A 23,601-nucleotide genomic window follows, 5' to 3' on the forward strand; every position below is an offset into this window, starting at 1 on the left:
CCCATTGTTGCTAGTCTTGCCTGACAGCATTTTCATTTCCCAGCCCTGTTTGCCTACAATCATTCCCTATTCTTTCATATCACATCTTGGCTGTAGGCATTGCAGCACAGGGTTCTTTCTTACATTCAAGTCAAATCCCATTTATAAAGTTATCGGCACACTTTCTCCCACCTTCAGAGCCCTGGGACTTCCACATGCATGGGTGATACCGGTCCAGAGCATTTCCCCCTCCCATCTCCCTAGACAGTAAAGTCAGGCACTAATAAAGCAGCTGAAATAAATATGTATCACTGTATTGCCATTTGAGATGGCACTTCTGTGGACCATCCTTCAGATATGAACAGAACGGCTGAGGCATTCAGTCTTGCCAGTTTTCTTACAGAGGGAGTCTGCCTAGACTCTTCTATTGCTGGGATCTTACTATCCTTCCTTTGAAATTCAGTATTCTGTTAAGTCTTAGTTCTTTCTCTTTCGCAGAAAGCTGGAACTATGTGAGTTTTGTACCTAACCAAAAAGATGAGTTAAAAATTCAAAATCAAATGAAAATGTTTCATTCTGTTGTTGACTTCTGGATGGAAAAAAAAGGCGGAATTCATATGCCCAGCTGAATTACAGGATCTTCCAAGTTTTGCTGCCTCTTTAAAATTTCTTAAAAAAAAAAAAAAAAAAAAAAAAAAGTAACAGGAATGTCAACTTTAAAAGGGCCTCTGAATCAAGGGAACGGATCAGAGCCTTACCATCAGAAATCCAGAAATCTATGCTGGTTAAACTATGTTTATAGTGATAGAAACACAAAAGCAAATGAAGAGGCATAAATTCTTCTTACCCAAACCACAAAGCCATTATCTCTGATGAATGTAGAAAAAGCAGTGGATCTTCAGGGCAGAATTGCTAATTGCTCATTTTGTCTATTTTATTCACAGCTCCTGACAATCACAAACCTTCAACTTGAATTAGGCAGAAGCTACACCGTGCAATGGAGCTAAAACGCCTGCAAAATAACATCACCCATAAAGCTGAATCTTCTATTTTAGAACTTTCAATTTTCCCACTTTCATACTGCATCTGTGCCATCTTAGAATACTTTTTATTATAAAAACATACTAGTTCATTTTCATGTATTATGGATACAAAGCAGTCACATTTCAGTATTGTTGAAGGCCAACTGCAAGGTCTCCATGCGACTCAAAAATCTGCAATTTAAACAGCATGGCACTTCCGTATAACTTCATCTTTCAAAATTGAGAACTGAATGTAAACCTCCATGTTTTTTTCAGAATATAATTTCTGGCTGAACTCATACATGCCAAATCTTTGTTTCATAAAAAAAAGAAGAAAAAAAAAAGATGCAGTTGGTGTTAGCTGCATGGATTTGGGGCCATAATTCTGCATATATTTAATTCATCTTAATTTTAATTCTGGCTGTGTAAGTCACTACTACAGAGAAGTATTTAAGGCCAGACAAAACAAATGTTTTCAGATGACTGATTTAGCGTGAAATGATGTTTCAATTTGTTGATATATAAAATACTAAGATACTTGTAGAAGTCATAGGGTTTCCTTTTTGCAGGGGTGTCAACAGGGCTTTTGTATGACTTTAGCCAGACATTTATGTTCCCCAGTGTTTTGATCTGAACATGTAAGATTAAACTTGAAGTTTCAAGGTTAACTATAAATGTTGGTCTCTGAGTGTTCATTTACCTGAAAGAAATGCTGTTGTGTATGTTTACTATAATAGTAATTCATATTAAAGACTCTTTGTATCCCAAGAGTGCAACATGTGATCTAAACAGATTGGTAAAACATGTTTACAATTAAATTTGATAGGAATAAACTGCCGTCAAAGGTAATGGCAAACTCTAGTAACTGTGCTTAAGATTCACTTAAAGGATTCCCCTCTGCTTTGAAATTTTGTGGTAAAACGGCTGAGTAGCAAACATCTCATAGGTGGATCAATGTAATTAATTTATTGAATTTATTGAAACTGAATTTATTGAAGCTTCCCCATAAAATAATAATGAAATTGGCAATCCAGAGAAAATGATCATTTAAGTTACCATTTTGACAAATATTTTTGTCTGAAGGAACACACTACACTGTATCTCTGAAGCTAGTGGTGACCAGCTACTTAAGTAAGCTGATGCAACAACACTTCCCATCACCTCAGAGAGGGGAACTGCAGGTTACTGACCCTTCAACCTATTCCCTCTCATGTCACCACCTACCACTTTGCACCTCCCCGACTTATTTTCAGAACTTTTCTCATTAGATTCATCCGGGGAACCTCACTGTTCTGTCTTCTTGGCTTTGAGAGGCTCAGCACCTCAGCTGAGCTGTCAGTGCTTCTGTCACAGCGTGCGGCTTTTACCAAGTCTTCGGAATAATAATTCATGAGGAACTCAAACAGGCTGAGAAATCACAGCTTCAGACATGGGCTGGCCACTTTAGGGAGTACTCCCTGGCATGTCTCTTCCCTCCTGCAGTTTTTACAAGCAGGGGCAGTAAAGCAGATCCTGGTCCCCACCACTCACTTCTGGAACATCTGTGCAGCAGCACTGTCCTTCTCTGGAGATCACAGAAGCAGAACACTGAACTTGGGGACATTTCAATGCAGGTTGATAGTAGCTCTTCAGGTAATGCTTCACTTTGGGTCTGATACCTACACATGTTGGGAAACATCTCCTGCTGCATGACATCACATTAAAGTCCACAAGCCATGGTAAGTAGTGGGCAGCTTTCAACAGAAGGAAGTGAGCAGCAACAAGCATACTACGTGTGTATAGGATGGGATTTTTTGACTCCCACTCCCTCAGCAGTTTGACTTTCTAGCACTTAAAAAATTGCTCATAAAATAGCATAACACTACCAGAGGTTGACACAATCCTGCTGCCCACTGCAGCAGAAGATTCTCACTGAAGGCACAATACCCTCCCTGAAAACCAGGAAGTTCTTCTTTCAATATCCTTTTTCAGAACTTTATTGGCTGCTTCCCTGGGCAAAATAAATCCAAAGAAAACAGTATTTGTAAATAGTCATATATTTGTTTGGTATATTAAAGTTTTCAGCTAACTTTTCTCTAGTATTAAGATACCACATCGACATTATGAATAGTACACTGTTGTGGGCTTGGCCCACAAGGCATCAAGACAGCGTTACAGACCCAACAGACTGCTGAAAATGGGGAGAGTGTATTGAAAACACTGCTTGACATGCGTCCTGCTCTGAAACCAGTATTGAGCACAGCCAGAGGCAGGCACCACTACATATAGCTTTTTGCATTGAGCCACTATCCATTTGTTTGGATGGATGGACAAAAGAAAAGCACACTTCATAATGAGATATTCTGCCTTTTTAATTGCTGAACAAAATGAAAGTTTAAGCCCGACCACTTTCAGCAGGGTTCTTCATGTTGTATGTAAGCTGAAATTGGCCTTTGAGACAGACACATGGATATACTGTATATGTATACAGAAATGTGTGCATACACACCTATTTATCCATTATACATATACACATGAACATAATATATGCATATATGCATATATATGTGCGCATGTAACTACATGCATTTTATTTTATCATGTGTAAATGGAGCTCCTCTTTACAGAGACTTTCAGAAAAGTTTAATAATGTTCAGGTTTCAGGGGAACTACCCCAGAGAACAGCCAGCTGCAAGCAGGACCTTTCAAGTTCACTTTTGTTTCTTCAAGAAATGTTCGAGTTTTAAGTAGCCCAGAGCTGACCCAAACCTCATGGGAACCAGTGAGTTTCTGTCTGTGGGCTCTGGATCAACTCCTGACAGGTCTGTTTTTTAAAACCTGTGTCTCCCACCCCTGGCATGGGCAAAGCTTAATTTACCAGAGCAAAAATGGTCTTCAAAATCACTGTTGCAGACAAAAAGCACAGCCTGGATATTAAATCAAGGTCAAATAACAGGTTAATGAACTTCATAAAACTGTCTCATCTAGCCATGTAATTAGAAGTTTTAATTAAAAAAGAACTTTGGCATTCCAGGTGCTTGAAACTTGGCTTGGAAAACATAGAAATGTATGGCAATTTCACTTAAAGGCTAACGGTGGTTGTGCAGATCCTTCCAGCTTTGGCTAACATACTTCAGCAAGGCAAAGAAATGTGTTATGGTGATAAAAGAGCAGCAGATACAGAAAACATGTCCAATGAATCCCTCTGTAGATGACACCTTTTCAGGTACCAGAGGATAATCTCACCTGTTTTAAGGAATATACATTTCTTTAGCCACATAAGGAATGGTTAATCCTGCAGTTACTTATTGCTGCAGCAGTGACGGTGCTGCGCAAGCTAAGCTGTGCTCCAGCTCCCCAGACTAGCCTGAGTGCAGGGCCACTAGCCAGCCAGCAACAGGACAGCTGGAGGCCAGGTCCATAACTCCAACACAAATTGCAAGGAAACCACACTTCCAGTGACAGGCATCATGACCTCCAATACCTCACAGCACGGAAGTACTTAATAACCAATTATTAATTCATCAACCTGCCTAGCAGACACAGCAGTTAGCCTTGTGCACAGAGCCCACACAACCGACCCAAAGGAGAACACACACTGATGAAATGTAGCATTTTGGACTGAAAGGCCAAGGTGGGTTTTTTTGGTGAATTCCTACCCGGCCCCTGTGTCCTCTGCTAGCAAAGCTCTGCTTTTGGTCTTAAAAAGAGAGAAATCAGAAAAAATATAAAACTGTTTTTTCATTTCATTCCTTTTCACAAATAGTGAGTATATCAGACCTCTCTGCAGCCTTCTGCATCATTTAGTAGTGGCTGTAGCAATATGTCGCATTCAGATTTAACTACCTTTCTTATGCTTCATAAGTGGAAGGATCCAAGAATCCTTCAATAAAACACCCACCTGGAGAACAAGCCTGCCGGCAAATAACTAGAATCTTGCTTTCTAGCAACCACAATGTGATGAGCACCATCGAGGTACAGTTCTCTAAATTACAGCCCTGCCAGATGCATATTTGGAGGACATTTCCAGAAGACTGTCCTGTAATAACCAGAGGGTGACTTACATTGAACAGATCATGACTCAAAACCTATGGAAACAATAATGACATACCAGAATTTCCAGGATGTTTTTGAGTTGGAACCCAGACCTCCAGGCCACAGGATTAATTCCTGCAGTATCACATCTGGTACTAACTGCTACCTGGGAAGATGACAGAAACTACAGTTTTCAGCAATATTGTTACAGCATATTCTACAGAAATAGTGAGTTTTATAAATATTTCTGTTTCTCACAAACTAAAAAACATCTGGAATGCTTGTATTCTTTGCCTTTTAGAAGACGCCAAGTTGAGTAGCTCCAGAAAGGATGCCTTCTCCTAGAGCAAGAGGAAACACAGCATCCAGGAGCCTCAATTCTGAGCAGGGAGAGCCACTAAGGGAGCCTCAAGTCCTTGACACGCCTTGCCCAGGAGCCGGCAGCTCAGCCTCGAAAAGAGAAGGCTGGGTGGAGACCTCGTAGTAGCCTTCCAGTATCTGAAGGGGGCCTATAAGGATGCTAGGAAGAGACTCTTCATTAGGGACTGTAGTGACAGGACAAGGGGTAACGGGTTAAAACTCAAACAGGGGAAGTTTAGATTGGATATAAGGAAGAAGTTCTTTACTGTGAGGGTGGTGAGGCACTGGAACAGGTTGTCCAAGGGAGTTGTGAATGCTCCATCCCTGATGGTGTTCAAGACCAGCCTGGACAGAGCCTTGGGTGATGTCCCTGCCCATGGCAGGGGGGTTGGAACTAGATGATCTTAAGGTCTTTTCCAACCCTAACTATTCTATGATTCTATGTTGTTGTGTGATTATCCTTCCTCATGTCTCATGTTGTAGCTGAAGGGTATTAGCACCAAGCCGTTCAATCCAGTATCACCTCCCTTAGCTTAGATCTTGCTCCCTGAAACTGTTGCAGTTTGAAAGCAGCTCTTTCACTGCTAAAAAGAAGTGCCCACTTAAAGGAAAACTGCCACTAATTGGTGTGGGAAGGAAATTACAAAGAACCAGCTCACATTTGGCTTCAGCATGACTCCAAAGGATTTCCAAATGATGCACTTACTTACTTATGCTGAAGGACTTTCTCTTGGGTATGATGTATACGAGTGAGTGGATGGGCTGTCTGGGGGTGGAGTACCTCTGTTGAACAGGAGCAGCCACCACTGTGCTAAAGAGACATTGATGGCCCTGAAATTACTATTCCGCTAATGTAAAAGATAAAACTGTGTCACACTTGGCTGTGCCTGTTCTAATGAAGCTGCCACACATACACAGTTAATCGGATTTTTCCTTGGAGCCTGGAAGAAGCAGCTGGATGGTAACATCTGGCAAGGCAGTGGGAGCATGGTCTGGCTTGCAAAACATGAGTGGGATTTCACTGTTCAGAAAAGCACAGGCAGGGTGTAAGGTTTACAAATGTCTTCGCTGCTGTGGCACATGGAGCTCACCTCTATGTCCCTGCTGGGATGAGTTCTTTCTCCCTTCCTTCCTTACACCATATTTACCTCAAGGTGGTGAGCAAACTAACACAGTCACATGTTTTAAAGCTTCTCCCAACACCAGTGACAGGCACTAACATTTTTGTTCTACTTTATAAAAAATGCAATGGTCTTTTGTACTATCAGATGATGAACTTTTGATGTATTTTTTTTTTAATTTTTTATTTTTTTAGCTAATCCAGGAAATTTTGATAAGAAGTTGCACCAGTACTGAAGAGTTTGTATGTTCCTCTTTACATTTTGCTGAAAATGCCAATCTTATATTGTTCTGAGGATTAAGTCGAGCTTGATGGTGTTTTCACATTTTACTAATGGTGCTATTAGTAATATGAATACTGCAATATGAATTTTTTGAATGACAATAAATTGAAATGGAAATGTTAAAAATGAATCCCATGTGATATAACACTTCAAATTATTCTATGTGGCAAGGTTAAGTGTTTAAATACACATTTGGTAAATGCTACATATATATAATACTTAAGTGCATGTATAAGTGTGTACACTTAGACAATAAATATATTCTTTACATTATTAATATTAGAGTCTACTATGATGCAAAATAAGTGGGTTTTATTTGTTATATTATTCTCAGTCATTTTAGACATGAGCCATTATGCATATTATAATAATTATGCAATAAGTAATTTAGAAATGCTCTCTGACCAGTGGTTGCCTTTTAATAATCTCACAAGACCCTTCAGGTGGATATAGTGCGCCATTTACTCCCACTGCTATAAACCCTATATTCAGGGTCAGCTTGCAAAGCAGCTAATACTAATATATTTCAGATATTTTTAAAAATTGAAGAAATTTGCACTGAGCACTCATTGCAGGAAAGGCAAATAAAACTGACATTCAGGTAGGATGGCAAAAACTATTTGTTAAAAACATTATTTGCCATATATTGCCTCTTAAAAATACCACAGGGAAGGAGCAAAGAATCTGGTACAGATGACTCCCTCCAGGTCCATGCCATGCAAAAGAACTGACCTGGAAGATCTGCTATATAACACTGGGAATATTCAACCTCTATATAGAATCTGACTATCCAAATACAGCTACAGGAGATGGAATTAAATCAGCTGTGCAGAGGACGCTGTACCTTGTATTGATTGTAATGTCTGAAATGAAGCCAGCAAATGGAAATTTGAGAAACAGTTGGGTTTTTCTTTAGTTCAACCTTTTTGCTTCACCAATACGTTTACTTCTACTGGTTATTATTTTTAACAGATTCATAAGAAAATAAACGGCATTTCTCAACAGTATTTATACTGCCAGATACAAATCAAATAAATGTTATCTTTAATGACACCTTCTGTATCCTCTGAAAAGACTGCACAGCACAGTACACTCATTTAAAGGAACAGCTGCAAAATCTGTTTCCTCCTTTCTGTTGTTTCCTATTTGATCCATGCAATTCCTCACAGCATCCTGACACCTGCATTTATACTGGATTGTTTGGATTAGAACACATAGAAAAAAATAAATCTGTCCTGGTAGGAAACAAGATTGGATTTGCTGTTTAAATATGACACTGTTATCGCTGTGTTGGGACTTGGGCACTCCACTCACTCCCTTCCTATGCTGGGGAGGGGCAATGCCAAAGGACTTGCCTCGGATAAGGAGCTGCTGAGGAAAATTCGAAGGAAAAAAGAGGCTTATAAAAGGTGGAAGCAAGGGCAGGCGGCCTGGGAAGAATACAGGGATGTTGTCCAGAAAGCTAGGGACTGGGTTAGGAAAGTTAAGGCCCAGTTAGAATTAAACTTAGCTAGGGATGTTAAAGATAACAGGAAGGGATTCTATAAGTACGTAGCGAATAAAAGACAGACTAGGTACAATGTAGGCCCCCTCCGGAAGCTCTCAGGAGAACTGGCTACACAGGATTTGGAGAAGGCTGAGGTTCTGAATGACTTCTTTGTCTCAGTCTTCACTGGCAAATGCTCTGACCATACCAGCCAAGTCTTGGAAGGCAGACACAGGGACTGTGAGAATGAAGACCTTGGGCCCACTGTAGGAGAGGATCTGGGTCGAGACCATCTAAAAAATCCGAACGTGCACAAGTCCATGGGACCTGATGGAATCCATCCACGGGTCCTGAAGGAGCTGGCGAATGAAGTTGCTAAGCCACTGGCCATCGTATTTGAAAAATCATGGCAGTCAGGTGAAGTTCCTGACGACTGGAAAAAGGGAAATATAACCCCCATTTTCAAGAAGGGGAAAATGGAAGACCCAGGGAATTACAGACCAGCCAGTCTCACCTCTGTGCCTGGCAAAATCTTGGAGCACATTCTCCTGGACAGCATGCTAAGGCACATGAGAAACAACAAGGTGCTTGGTGACAGCCAGCATGGCTTCACTAAGGGGAAATCCTGCCTGACCAATTTGGTGGCTTTCTATGATGGGGCTACAGAACTGATGGACAAGGGTAGAGCAGTTGATGGCATCTACCTGGACTTGTGCAAAGCGTTCACCACTGTCCTGCACAACATCCTTGTCTCTAAATTGGAGAGACATCAGTTTGATAGGTGGACCACTTGGTGGATAAAGAACTGGCTGGATGGCCGCACACAAAGAGTTGTGGTCAATGGCTCAATGTCCGGCTGGAGACCGGTAACGAGTGGTGTCCCTCAGGGATCGGTGTTGGGACTGGTCTTGTTTAACATCTCCATTGCTGACATGGACAGTGGGATTGAGTGCACCCTCAGCAAGTTCGCCAATGACACCAAGCTGTGTGGTTCGGTCGATAGGAATGCCATCCAGAGGGACCTTGACACGCTTGTGAGGTGGGCTGATACCAACCTGATGAAGTTTAACCTTGACAAGTGCAAGGTCCTACACCTGGGTTGAGGCAATTCCAGGCACAGCTACAGATTGTGCAGAGAAGAGATTCAGAGCAGCCCTGTGGAGAAGGACTTGGGGGTATTGGTTGATAAGAAACTTAATATGAGCTGCCAGTGTGAGCTCGCAGCCCACAAAGCCAACTGTATCCTGGGCTGCATCAAAAGGAGCGTGACCAGCAGGTCCAAGGAGGTGATCCTGCCCCTCTACTCTGCTCTTGTGAGACCTCACCTGGAGTATTGTGTGCAGTTCTGGTGTCCTCAACATAAAAAGGACATGGAACTGTTGGAACAAGTCCAGAGGAGGGCCACGAGGATGATCAGGGAACTGGAGCACCTCCCGTATGAAGACAGGCTGAGGAAGTTGGGGCTGTTCAGCCTGGAGAAGAGAAGGCTGCATGGACACCTAATAGCAGCCTTCCAGTATCTGAAGGGGGCCTATAGGGATGCTGGGGATGGACTCTTCATTAGGGACTGTAGTGACAGGACAAGGGGTAACGGGTTAAAACTTAAACGGGGGAAGTTTAAATTGGATTTAAGGATGAAATTCTTTACTGTAAGGGTCAGTGAGGCACTGGAATGGGTGTCCCAGGGAAGCTGTGAATGCTCCATCCCTGGCAGTGTTCAAGGTCAGGTTGGATGAAACCTTGGGTGACATGCTTTAGTGTCAAGTGTCCCTGCCCATGGCAGAGGGGTTGGAACTAGATGATCTTGAGGTTCTTTTCCAACCCTAACTATTCTATGATTCTATGACTAGCATTCACCAACCCAGATGCCCCCAGAGGGTAAAGCTAATGGAGGCAGGTAAAGGGAAAAGTTTTCTTCCTGCATTAATACCACTAAAAAAAAAAATCTCCTTGGGTAATAACATTATAACGATATTTGCAAATCCTAGGAGAAATATTAAAATGATTCCCTAGGATAAAAAGATTAAAATAATTCTTTAGCAACTCACAGTATGTTCAGAAGCTGCTTTTAGTTCAGGACATGTTTTTGCCTTTTCTTGTGCCTTTATCTCCGTGGCATTGTAAAGGACACATGCCTTTCCTGTCTCTGTCTTAAGATGGCTTTTGGTTGCTGCTTTTGGACAGCAGCAGACTGAGTCCTCCACAGCCACAAATCAGGGATGCAGAGTTGAGTATTTTTCTGTAGCCTGCTGCTAATTCACTCTTTTGAAAAAGGAGAGCAATCCACAGTCTACTCTAAGCAGAGACCCTTTGTTGGCATACAACAGGAGAGCTTTCCTCTCTTCCTCCTGTGCTGTATCACCCTGCTAACTTTTCTTTCCAGTTTACAGGGGTCCCCAGCATCCTAGCTCTCGCCCTCATCCTCCTCGGCTGCTGGGTCCCTGCAGAGACCGAGGGAGTGCCACCGGCTGAGCAGATCCCTTGTTTTGGGACACACTGGGCAGCTCCATCCCAGGGCTGGCAGAAGCCCTGATATCCAATGTCTAAACCACAGCCAAACACTTTCTTACAGCAGGGCATCAAAGGTTTTTCTGACGTTTCAGAATTATACATTCCCTCATATTAAATAATGAATGAAAAGAAAATAGAATTTCCTGCACTGGATATGCAAGCTGTTAGATTAATTTGTTTCTATCCAATATTCCTGGATTCATTTTCCATTGCAGCAGGCAGTGACGCTTGGGAAGCATGTTTTGTTATTTTTCATACCAGGCAGCTCTTGCTTCCTCTACAAGTTTCCATTTGATTCCTTTAATGAAATACCTCTCACAATTGAGCTAATCTCCCCCTCAGCTACTCCTTTTCTCATTTTCACTGCCAGCCTTTGCCTTCTGTTCAATGCTTTGGCTGCTACAAGGCTTGAGAAAACGCTTTTACTGGTTCGAACTATTCCATCTCTAACTTTAGAAAATGAAGTATTTTCATGCCACCTCTACACAACACAATTTAAAACAGATCTAATCAGTTCTGCCCTCTACCTTTTATAACTAGAAACGTTTTCAAATGAAAACTGAGATATCACATCCTTCAGTGATAGCCTCATCTCTCATTCTTTTCCCGTATGTTTCAAGCAATTAAAAAACACACAACAAAGTTTGCCTGACTTTGAGAACTTCTTACCCTCAGCACAAAAGCCTTTTCCAAGTTTTAATTGAAGCTAAACGTCTATTTAGGTTATAAAGTCCTATCTTTAACTTGAATAGAATAATGCCTTTTCTTGTATTTAACCTTTGATCAGGTACCTGCTTTTGAACTTTTGGATAACTACACACTTCTTGTTATCCTTGTCCCATTTCTTCCATAACCCTTGCCTAATGGCACCCTGTAAATCAAAATAAAGTTCTCTTTGGTGAAATGACTTTTTTCTTCCTTTTTTTTTTTTTTTCTTCTTTTTTCACAGAGACAGTTTCAGTCACTTTGTCTTTTTTTTTTTTTTTTTTTTTTTTAATATAACCACAATAGTTATCTAGGATATAATGCTGTAAGATGTTTGTAGAGTTTTAGATTAAATTCAGTATAGCAAGAAAAAATAATATGAACCATGAAACCAATACCAATAGTCAAGATTATGTTTGAAGAATCAACCTGTCTATGATGGCCTTCGCCCTGCCTGTTCCATGGTCACTCACTGGATTCACCTTCCTCCTCCACTCACCCGTCACCCACAGAGATGGACCACAACTGGAATGTCAACCTGCTTGGGCAGGACACAGGAGGGATAGCTCTCTCCAAGGTGAGATGCGGGAATGAGCATCCTGCTACTGCCTGTGCTTGTGGGTGCCCCCTCCAAGTGATGGATAGATACCCTTAAGATGCTCCACTTTCCTGCTAGGATTCAGAAAACTCAACATAAACCAGCAATACTAACTAAAAAGAAAGGAATGACACACTGCTTAATTTGATAGGCACGTTTTTCAGAGTTATACCGCCTTACACCTCTCTCTTCTGCCTCCCTCTGATCACACAAACGATCTCTGGCAATGCAGGAGGGAAGGAAGTGACAAGCTGGTTGTTTGGGGTTGCAGTAAGGCAACATGCAACACATTTTGCCCCGTAGTAACCTAACTTCTGATGTAGGTACCAACCCTAAACTACACGCGTCTGGCACTTACGAGAGCTTCTGTTACAAAATTTTCAGCATTACATTTCAGAATATTGTACTTGGAAATGTATCATCAAATCCCCCCACGCTACTAGTACCACTCAAAAGAACATGTGTTTATACAAATAATAGCATTCGTTTAAAAATTAACATAAATCTAAAATTAACATCTTAAAAATTGTGGTATGGTCTGAATTTTTCTATTTGTATAATATTGGCAGTGTATGACTTAGAACATTCTAAACTATTAATTACCTTGGTTTAAATGCTTGCATTAGATGGCTTCTTGCTTCAGGGCAAACACAGGTAACAATCTTTCTTATTAATACTGGTCTCTGAATCAATTCAGAACAGAGAATTCAATTTCTGTAATCATAATGCATGAACTAGTAAACAGTTATCAATCCCCTTCTCCCCATATCGTTTCAAACTATTTAGATCTGAGTGATTCATAATTCATATAGTGCTTGCAGACTTGGCATACCTGTAAATGTGTTTTTTCTTTTTCTTTTGAAATACCCTTTTTTAGCACACATCTCACCCCACTTCTTTCACTATCATATCCCAGATGAAGAGTAAATGTTTTCTTAGCTAGTGTGCACACAGATATAAATAAAAAGCTGATTATAAAATTAATAATGAATCGTTCATTCCACACTGGTGGTCTTAGAAAATCAGAGTTGAGTTGCACACGAGGGCAAGATACCTGGAGGGATGAAAAGAAGTAGACTAAAACTAGTGACTGGGGTCTCAGTTCATAATCTATTTTGACACTGAATTTATTACAGGCAAGGCTAAATATTTAATTTCAAAAGGTACACTGAATATAGCTGGAGATACCACCACTCTTTCTGTGCATATCTTGCTTTTTCCTCACTTACATGAATGCATATCGGCCTCTGAAACACTCTCAAGGACAATTTATTGCCTGAGCATTTCTTTAATGCAACATTAAGTCATAGAGGCTTACTGCAAAGGTAGCAAACTTTGAAAGAGGAACACGGAAAGTTTGGCTACTGAAATCACCCAACAGCCTGACTCATTTTGAAAACTATTTCCCCATAGATTACATAATTTTTCCTCTATGGAGTATCATGTTCCCAAAGAAACTGTAACATTAATGCATAATGGTAAGAGAGACAGCTTTAAGGCACACTTATTCACCACCAAGGAAAGCTGCACTGGCTCCTCACTGCCCAGTTTCCTAGGGATGCTCAACTTCTTGCTGGCTCTTTTCACCTCAGCATGCTCTGCATGGCAGCACCTAGTAAATAAAGCAAAAAGAAATGGTTTTAATAAAATAATGTGGAATTAATAGATTTCTGAAACTAAAGGGTATTACCAAGATGAACATAAAGCAAGATCATCTTATTGAAACTAAAAATCATGATAAATGATACTGCTGAGGGAAAGCGAGGCAATATTCAGAACAGTCTGGGACTGCAAAGTCCAATTAAGTCCCTTTTCTAAGCATCTTTATATTAGTTCTATTTGCAATCAAAACATCAAAGCCTGCTCATACACGTGCCTTATTTCCCTGGGCAACACCTCTGTGCCCAGGCAGCATTTTATAGTATGCTTTAAATTTGAATCAAGTACACTAACATTGCTCAAGTATGGTAGCAGTGGGTGACAGTTCAGTCATGTGGCTGTAGGCTGTAAAAAGTGCGTAAGTGTGCGAGGAAAGCTGGTCTGCAGTTACAAAAATATCCATAGTTACAATATTTTATCTGACCCAGTGATTTTTAGACCTACAGATATGCTTGTAAACATGATTTAGCCAGGCTTGTTTTAAACAAAAGTTATGTGCTAAGGTGAACCAGGCTGTAAGTCACTGTGTATTATTTTATAACAGAATGCTTGAAGAATAACTGGCATTTTTTTTTCCTTTATTCTCTAAAATGAAAAATATGATATTTAAAAGCTTTTTCTCCCAACTATGTGAATGCTCCAGGAACAAGACAGGTCAAGAATGTTGATAAGGGGGATCTCCCATATGTCTGTTTGCATTACACCCCTGTGCTAGGAGGGCTGTGGGCTGGCACTGACAGCCTGGCTGGTATGTGGAGGGTGATGCACCCCCTTTGAGGGGGTGAGGTCACCTTGTACAGACACATCTGGCGAGTGTCCCCATGAGCTGGTTATACACATCAAGAGGTGGCTGCAGAACAGCATCTATGGCTCTTGTATGAGGCAGCAAAAGCAGCAAAGGCATAGTCAATTCCCTTACAGATTCTCTAACCCTGGATAACTAACCAACCCCAAAATAAACTGCAGCACAGAGACATTCAACATATGAGAATAATTTATAGTGTTGGATATTACGTCCAGGAGAGAAAACAAACATTCCCGTAGTTCAAACTAATGAGACAATCTAAGTCTCAGTGCATTTTATTTTGCTTTGATGTTTCCATTAAAAAAATAATTTGCAAATAATTTAAAAATATTATGCATATATATACACATACACACACATATATCCCACACTGATATACAAATATATCAATATTATTACACCACATAAATATTACACAACTATGCTGACATGCATTTAAATACCTGTTGCCCGAGTCAACAGCTGAATATTGTGGAAATAATTTCCTTTCCTTTCCTGCACTGGCAGAGGTGGAGGCAAAGACCTGGGGCAGGGTGCTGCAAAGAGTAGCTGAGAAACGTCAGTGAGAAAAGTCAACAAACATGCACCAAAAGTGACTCCCCAGATCCTCAGCAAGTGAAATTTTCCTTGTGTTACTGTCAGACCAGCTAAACACATCTCTTTCATGGGATCAGTAAAAATAATCACTGTATTTTCTCAGCATTTTTGGACTTGGATTTTCTCTTTGGGTATAAGTCAGGTAAGCCTTCACTGAAATTTCTGGAATTACACTGAAAAAAACTACCAGAAGATGCCCGTGTATTTTGCAGCAGTGGACTATTCTGACTGCTTCTCAAAGTTAGTAGTTTCTCATCTGTATACTGAAAACATGTTTCAGATAGGCATTCCCCTTACTGGATGTATTATGCCCTGTTATACTGACTTCCAAGAAGCTTAATTTTGTGGTATTCAGAAGTTTTTCTGCTTTGACCCAACTTTCAAAAAATGAATATTGCCATCAGCCAGGGCAGGCTTTTGCTGTCAGCACCACATGCATGACCAAAGTGATTATTTAAATATTCACTCAGTACCTAGAAAATAGATCCATTCATTAATATCTTATGAGAAGTATTTTGGGTCAGGCTTTTTGACTCTCATAATGCATTTTAATGCATTTCTTATTGAGTCTTCCATTACAGTTCTGGAGAGATAATTCATACTTTCCTTCTATTCAATGTTCCCTTGCAAGAGAAGAACAGAGCTGGAATTCTCTACCTACTGCTAGATAATTCCTATGAGATTTTTTTTATTTATTACTAAGAGATGCTTGATAGGGAACATACTTTCCACCATACCATAAAGCATACTTATGAGAACACAAATACATATATGGGGGTCAAAAAAGAAATTATTTTTTTCCTTAAAAAAAGGGGGAGCAAAACCAAAAGCAGCTCTTTATTTAGTGACTACACATTGAAAATGTCGAACTTTGTGGCTATAAATTTACAACACAGATTGATTCAAAGTTCCTTTACATATTGAGTAATGAATCATAATATTCTTCTTGTTATTGCTGTTATATAGAAACAACATCCTAGAGAGGAAATATTTTCAGCTGCTAGAAATGAGGCTTTCACATTCATGTATAGCATATACCTACACAGAATGTGTCTATTGTGAAAAATATTTGCACACACAGACATGCATTTCCATATTCTACCAAACTGATTATACTATCAGGAAAATACTAAGATAGCTGACAAAATGTACAGTTTTTCTCTTTTTTAATATATAATGTATATAAAAACTCCCAACATATATTGTAATGTTCTCTCCAGCATCTATGAAGAATACTGTTTTCATACTCAGTATGCTTCCTCTGGCTTTGTGAGATAATTTTAAATAATCATGAAATTTAATAAATCAGTACATCTGTAGTAGCAAGGCCTAAAATACTACATGCTTCATATTTTGGTAATTATCTTCAAGAATGATGACAAAATAAATATTTACTTTCTTAAACCTGATATTTTACATTTTTTTTGAGATTTTTTTAAATTAAGAAATATTAAAAAATCCATTTGTTTCACTACCAAACCCAAATGATTTAATGCAAAATGTGTATGAGCACGTCACTGTCATGCTTAGGTGCTCACCACAGATAGTGTTGGCTACCTGCTGTAAATGAAAACGTGGTTGTGTTGCAGCAAATCTGCAGCATTTTTCAAACACACTGCAGCCAAACAGCAGACAGAACTATTGTACATGGTGAGAAAATGCTGCTGAGAAACTTTAATCCCTCAGTCCCTTTACTGCAAGTATCATGCTTTTATTCTTATTTGCTTTATAGGTACCTTATAAATATTTAACTTCAACATGACCCATGGAATAAAATAAGCTTTTAGCACAAGGTGACCGAGTGCGTATTTAGTTTAACTTTCAGGTACAATTAAAACTTTTATTGCCATTCTACTGGAGAAGCACAGACACAGTAAAATCCACGAGACGAGGAATTTCAGCCGAAGTGGAGCCCCCGGAAATCCTGAGTGCACCCTACATCCCAGGGCAGATAGGGGCGATGTGGCACTGTCCTGCACCCTGACACCTGCAGACAGCAGGTGAAAATAGTTTGTGAAAATAGGTTTTATTTGTAAGTCACATATTTTAACAATGGGAAAAAAGCCATTGCTGTTAAAACCAAACAATTTCAACTTCCCATTCTTTTTGTTGTTGCTGTTGTCAGCTTCAGAAGTTCCCAAAGCCTAACAACATTATTTCAAGACATTTGGTTTAAATGTACACCAGATAACGAAAGAACATATTTTAAGAATATTTTCAGATACATAAGCCCCCCCATACACGACTGACATTTTGACAAACAGTGTACCAAAAAAAACCTGGTCAAAGATAAAGATGGTGGGGAGAGCGACACTTTCTCTCGTTAATTGACAACCTGGGAAACAAACACATGAAAAGAATTACATTATGATATCACTCTAGCGAATACGGCCTGCCAGAAAATGCAGCCTGTTTATTAGTTTGAAATAAGCATTCATTTCGATCTCAGGCAGGGTACAGAGATGAGTTCTGGAAGCAGAAGGAATCTGTCTGCAAGGGCTCACAGCACAATGTGCTTGGAGAAACTATGAAAGCACATTTGAAGGCCCATTAGACAGCAGAAAGAGAATCTGAAAAGGCAGCAATTTAAATATTTTTAGTGCTCTGCGGCTTCTTTCTTATTTAACAGCTTAGCAGGGCTGCATATATTACAGGCAAGTTGGAAATAACTTCAAGACGGGAAGTTGGGAGAGTAGTATGTTAAAGACATCACCCAGCCATTCAAATGACTCTGATTCAGGACAGTGTAATTCAGAAGAGAAGCCATCTCCAAGAGCTGTGTCTAGAGAAACTCCCAGAAATCTGGCTTTAGATGTCTAGTATTTCAGACCCATTCATGTTACATCAAACTGTTCCTTGTCTGACTGTCCTGGTAGTCCTGTGGCAACATGGAGCTGGGAATCTCCCAAATCATCCCCAGATTGCCATCCAGCAGCAGGAGGAAACAGAGCGCTGTTCACCTGAATAGCCCACATTAGATGCAAGCCTACCCCAAACTACTAAACCCCTGTATTTTGAATGTATTAGCTCCTGCCAATACATTCATTGTTAGCAGTTTTACCGTAATAAAATCCACCAGCTGTAATAGTCCTTCCAACTGCACCCATTTTTAAAGATAAGGAGCTGGGGAAAACAGAAAGAATGTAACAAATGTGCCATCCCAAAACTTATTAATGAAACAGATAAAGTATTACTAGAAGATAGATATGGGAAAGAAGGAAAAGAATACAGTAAGACCCTTTCAAAAATGCAGAGAAGAAAGTATAACAATTTGACTTCAAGCATGGCCTAACAATTTTATGACCACCCTCCCAACCCAAAGTCAAACATGCAGATTTTAGGGAATTCAGAACCCAATCAAATTCACTCCTAAATTCAATTTAATTAACTACCTGGTTTGCAGACCCCTACTACAGTGGTCTACAGTGCAAATACAGGGAAAGAAGTTGGAGGGTAAGGCTTTCTTTACGTGAAAATGGTTTCCTGCTCCATGTTTCTCTCTTCCAGTTCTAAAAAAGCCAATAAATGTAAAATACAATGCTAAAATGCTAAAAAAAGATGCATTATTTACTTTGCACATAGTTGATTGTATATTAATATAAATGTGCAACAGAATGAACAAAATTTCAATGTAACTGTCCTTTTCCTTTTTTTGCAAATACCCCCCCGATGGGCATGGTGAAACCTCAGCATTCTTTATGTCAGAAAACCTTTAGTGACTGAGTCCAGGATCTTTACTCCAGTTAAATGTCACTGGTTTTGCAACAAGTTTTTATTTTCAGGAAGTGAAAAATATTGTGAGACAATAATAATTCTATTAAAATAAGGTGTTTGAAGTGAAGAAACCACATATGAATGTTTAGCCTTATTTAAAAAGGAACTGTACCAACAGCATTACTTTGAGAGCTGAGCTATACTTTCAAGGAATTTATCACTAATCCGTAAAGAAGTAAATAGCAAAATTTCTTTTTATTTTTATCTGTCTATAATTGTGTTCAAACAAATAAAAATACTGGATTTCAACTGGTTGTTGTATTGCCTATGATGTCCTTAGTGAATATTCTTCTGCTGCTGGACTGCAGATTTACACTATCTATGTCTTGTCTGATTTTGAGAAATAATGGGCAAAACCTGAATGGTGCATTGTTCATTTCTATACCATGATATTACAATTCATTTATAAATTTAACAAATATATTTTAAACTTTTTTGGGGTTTGTTTTTTTTGGGGGTTTTTTTGGGGTTTTTTTGCTTAGATAGTATTAAAATAGTACTGAAAGTCAGGAGCCACCTGGTTTATTTATGGATTGGTGAACATCTTCCATTTCTTTCAGCAATAACCTTCAGTGTGATACTGCAGGATCTGATAAATCTTAAACAGAAAAATCTCTTGACTTTCATGCATGTTTACACAAGTTAATGGTGATATGCTCACGAAGCAAAGCACTGAAGTACAATTTGCTGCTTAAGACTAGCTATGCCTCTTATGAGAGAAGTCCATGCAAGAGAAATGCTTCACTACTTCAGAGTTTCATCTCTGCTTTCCAGCAGGCACTGCTTTACCACAAGGTACCTCCCTGGACAGGTAATGGGCTGACTTCCCACATGAGGCTACTCAAACAACTGTGGTGAATAGGCTGATTGATGAGCAGAGACTAAAGTGATGTCTTGCTGAGCTTATTTTAGCAGAAATCAGTGTCATGGGCCTCCAGGGATTGGAGGGATCACTGATAACATGTGCCCTTGGTCAGAGATGGCAGGGAGCTATATCAGAGACTTCCTTAGCAGAAAGGAGCACAAACCAAACAACCAACATCAATATGAGTGCACCTAAAAAAATATCTCTTATCGTTAGAGATTGTTTTCTCTTAAAAATTTATATTTATTAGAAAATTAACAACACCAATCAATCAGAACAGACAACAGTAAATGCCACTTCACTTGACCTCTTTGACAGCCTAATGGCAAGACCACCCACAACAAAATTATTGTATAATTTAGGAACAGAGGTGAAGCTTTCTACAGGAATGAATGAAAACCATGTACATTTGATGGTAGCAAGTTCGTTTTGCTTCTCTAGATGAATATTGCACATCCTTCTGCCTCCATCAACCTTTTCCAAATAACTTCTTTTTCTCTTTTGTGGGAATTTTCCACTTTTACTTTAATGGTATTTTCCACTGGCAAAGCAGGAGGAAAAATCATTCCACCACTGTCCCTAAATAAGTCCTGAGCACTGGCTAAGCAGTAGCCTGCCTTGAGATACTCTATCCCTTTTCTCACTCTCCTTTCCCAAATAACTTCTACAGAGTTAATAAATAACTGCAAATATCAGTGAACACTAAATATAGGAAAGAAAAATAAAGAAAAAAGCCACACGCATTATTGCAGAACTGTTTCAAATCCCTTATGTACACAAGTGAGGACCTGCGCTTCGCCCCTATAGCAAAATCCATTACACAGCTTGGCTGTCCTCAGGCATTTCTAATATGTGCAGGTAAATACTGCTTTATATACATTACATAAACCTCATTCAGAGTGCTGAAGATCCTCCACCAATTCCCTGAAACTGTTGCAGAAAGGCCTGCTGGGCAGCTGCTGGGATGAAGAGTTGAGCAGTTCTCCTGGCCAAGTAAATTTGAATTTTTATCCATCCTATAAACCTTATATGTACAAAACCTGTCACCAGAGTGCTTCACAAGAACACTTTTCTGCTCCTGTTCTGCTGCCTGACTTGCTTCTGCCATGAGACAGATAGCTCACTTGGCATATTGAGGGTCTTTGTGCTGAAATAATTATCCTGGAGAAAAGTGTGCTGTTTATTAGTCTGAGTGGAGAAAATCTATAACTGAAAATCCCTTTTTTGAGCAGAAATGCATGCAAGGTGTGAAGTTACCCCATCAGTGGTGACAGGACTGTTCCTCACAGCCTCTTGCCACTGAGCAGTGGCATGTTTGCATAGATGCTTGTGTACAGACCCTTCTGAACCAGGTTGCATTTTCTGCTCTAACTTTTTGCATTTTCTCTCTTCAGACTTTTTAATGAGCTAGATTTGTACAACTTCATCTTACAAGTAAGTGTTCTTGTGCTCTTCTGCTTGCTTTTCCTTGAACTTAACAATACTTGTCTACTTGTATCGAGAGGGCTTTAAAAAATTTTATCTTTTACACGCAAGAACACTGGTTGAGTTGTGCTTTTTTCTATACTTTCATTTCTCCCTACCACAAAACCAATCCTCCATGAGCTTATCATTGTTGAAGATAACAACAGAAAACAAATACACTGATTGAAACTTTAAAGCTAAGTTTGAAGCTACAACCAACCCTTATGGCTATGTTAGAAATGTTACAAAATACATCTTGTTTATGGGAAAGCTGACACATTATTTTTGTGCCTCTGATCTCTGTAGACCACAGCTGCACTGAGGAGTTTTGATGATTTTGCCATGAGAGTTATGAGAAACCATAAGGAAAAGGCCACCAGATCATATATTTTGCATCCCAAAATGATGCATTAAAGTTTGCCATGTACATTATCTGCTATAGCGATCACACAATTTGACAAATTACTAAAAATAAAGATAAATGCATCTGAAGTTATGGACATTTCCTTTGCAGGCTCAGCTATTATGCATTTTATTTCACTTTGCAGAGAATTTTGTTTGGTCTACTGCAGAAATACTATCATCAAATATTAATAGTTTTTCCCTATTTATAGTCATAAGTGTTTGTTTTCCATTCTAATAAACTATTCTGAAAGGAAAGAATTATGAATTGTCTCACATGATGAAGCAATATTACGCTCGCAGTTGAAAACCAAGTTCCATTTTTGAAAAGCACTGTAGTGAGCAAGTCTATATGACTGATGAAGAAATGCTAGGGCTCTCAACGTACAAATGCAATTTGTCAATCTTTTTTTTTTTCTTTTCTTTTCTTTAAGTACCAGAACACTTCAGATATTCTTGTGGCTTCTTCACACAATTCAAAACCCTTCTGTGGGAAGCAATTAACAATAATGAAAGCTAACTTCAGTGCTGAATACATTGTTTTTAAATGCCACCCACAGAAGTTCACGTAAATCTTGAATACTATAGGTGAATAAAAACATCTATTTCAAAAAGATGGACAGAGTCTATCATGCACCAAGAACTTCAGTTTGCCTTCATTGCAAATTCAAAAACCTGCTACCAAAGCAGAAATCACATCTAGCTTTGAGAAGGTGAACACAATGGGCACAGATTCATTTCACTTGAAAAGACTAATTGTAACATGAATAGGAAGGAACTCAGCCTCCAGATTCATGTCAAATTCTGGGGCTACCTATCTACATCACATCTAGATTTCATGGCCTCTTATCTTTTTTACTTGGATGCATCTAAAGACAATGAGCAGAAGACATGTCTCACTTGCAGAGTGAAGCTTAAACAGATCTAATTTCTCACAAATGTCTCAGTATTTTTTCTGCAATGCTTTTAAACAAAAGCTGCCTACAGAATAAAAGACTGTTAAAATGAAGATATTTTGGATCAAATTCATGATTTAATAAGTGCAACTATTGCTGCTACTATGCTTCCGCATAATTATAAAAAAAGTAGATGGCTAGAAAAAAAATTAAGAATTACTACAGGCAAAGACTGGTGTAACACATTTAACTACAAAACAACTAAAAAGCACTAGTTTGAAGAAGATAATACAACAAATGTAATGGTTTGCTTTGGAGCTCAAATAGATAATGAAGTAACTAGATGCAATATATCTAGCAGTTAATGCACTCAGTACTACATAAATATTACTGCAGTATAATTTAGCACACTAATAAAAACTAATAGATGACGAAATTATGGCTCTTTTACTCACACCATTGGTTCCACTGTGCGTTATTCTTCCACTGAAATTAGTGGGGCTACTCCCATTAGCAAGACAACAGCAAACTTTGGACCATTAGAGCTAAATATAAGCCAAAAAGCTATTACTCTGCTTTGTGCAGAATAACTGATTTTGTGAATGGGGAAAGATGATCAGGTCCTTTGGAATGGTGCACCAAATGTTTCCAGAGTACAACATGTATGCAGGTCCTACAGGGGCCTCCCTACCAAGCTGGGACACCTTCGTCCTGGCAAGAGAAGGCTCCAGCCACTGCTTTCTGCCCTTACCCCTTGTCCCAGCCATCAGTACCTTCAATTTGGAAAGTTAACACAAAACAATGAACAAGGAGGTGAAGAAAAACAGTCATCAAATGACAGCAGTCAAGGTTTAGGCTGAAATTAAACAGTCTTGTATTTAAAAGCTCTCTTTCTACTCACACTAAGAAAATCCTCTTGACATAATTTAATTACTCCTAAGAGGGCATTATACCACAGCATAAACAAGAAAATCTGAGAATACTGTGTCATAGCTGATGACATTATCTGAGTCACTTCTGATGGGATTAATGTTGTTTAAGTAAGCTGAAGAGAATTTCAC

The 23,601-nt window shown here is 39.3% G+C and overlaps 1 protein-coding gene across 2 annotated transcripts in view; it reads left to right on the forward strand.

Moving 5' to 3' along the window:
- Window positions 1-1,066, forward strand: part of SI (sucrase-isomaltase) — a 56,878-nt gene extending 55,812 nt beyond the window's left edge. For both annotated transcript variants that reach the window (XM_065672642.1, XM_065672641.1), the window contains one exon: window positions 924-1,066. In XM_065672642.1, the coding sequence (XP_065528714.1) occupies window positions 924-986 (63 nt within the window). In that variant the 3' untranslated portion in view covers window positions 987-1,066. The remainder of the gene's footprint in view (window positions 1-923) is intronic.
- Window positions 1,067-23,601: the final 22,535 nt, after the last annotated feature.

This window comes from Lathamus discolor, chromosome 3 (genome assembly GCF_037157495.1).
Source record: "Lathamus discolor isolate bLatDis1 chromosome 3, bLatDis1.hap1, whole genome shotgun sequence".
NCBI classification, from domain to species: Eukaryota; Metazoa; Chordata; class Aves; order Psittaciformes; family Psittacidae; genus Lathamus; species Lathamus discolor.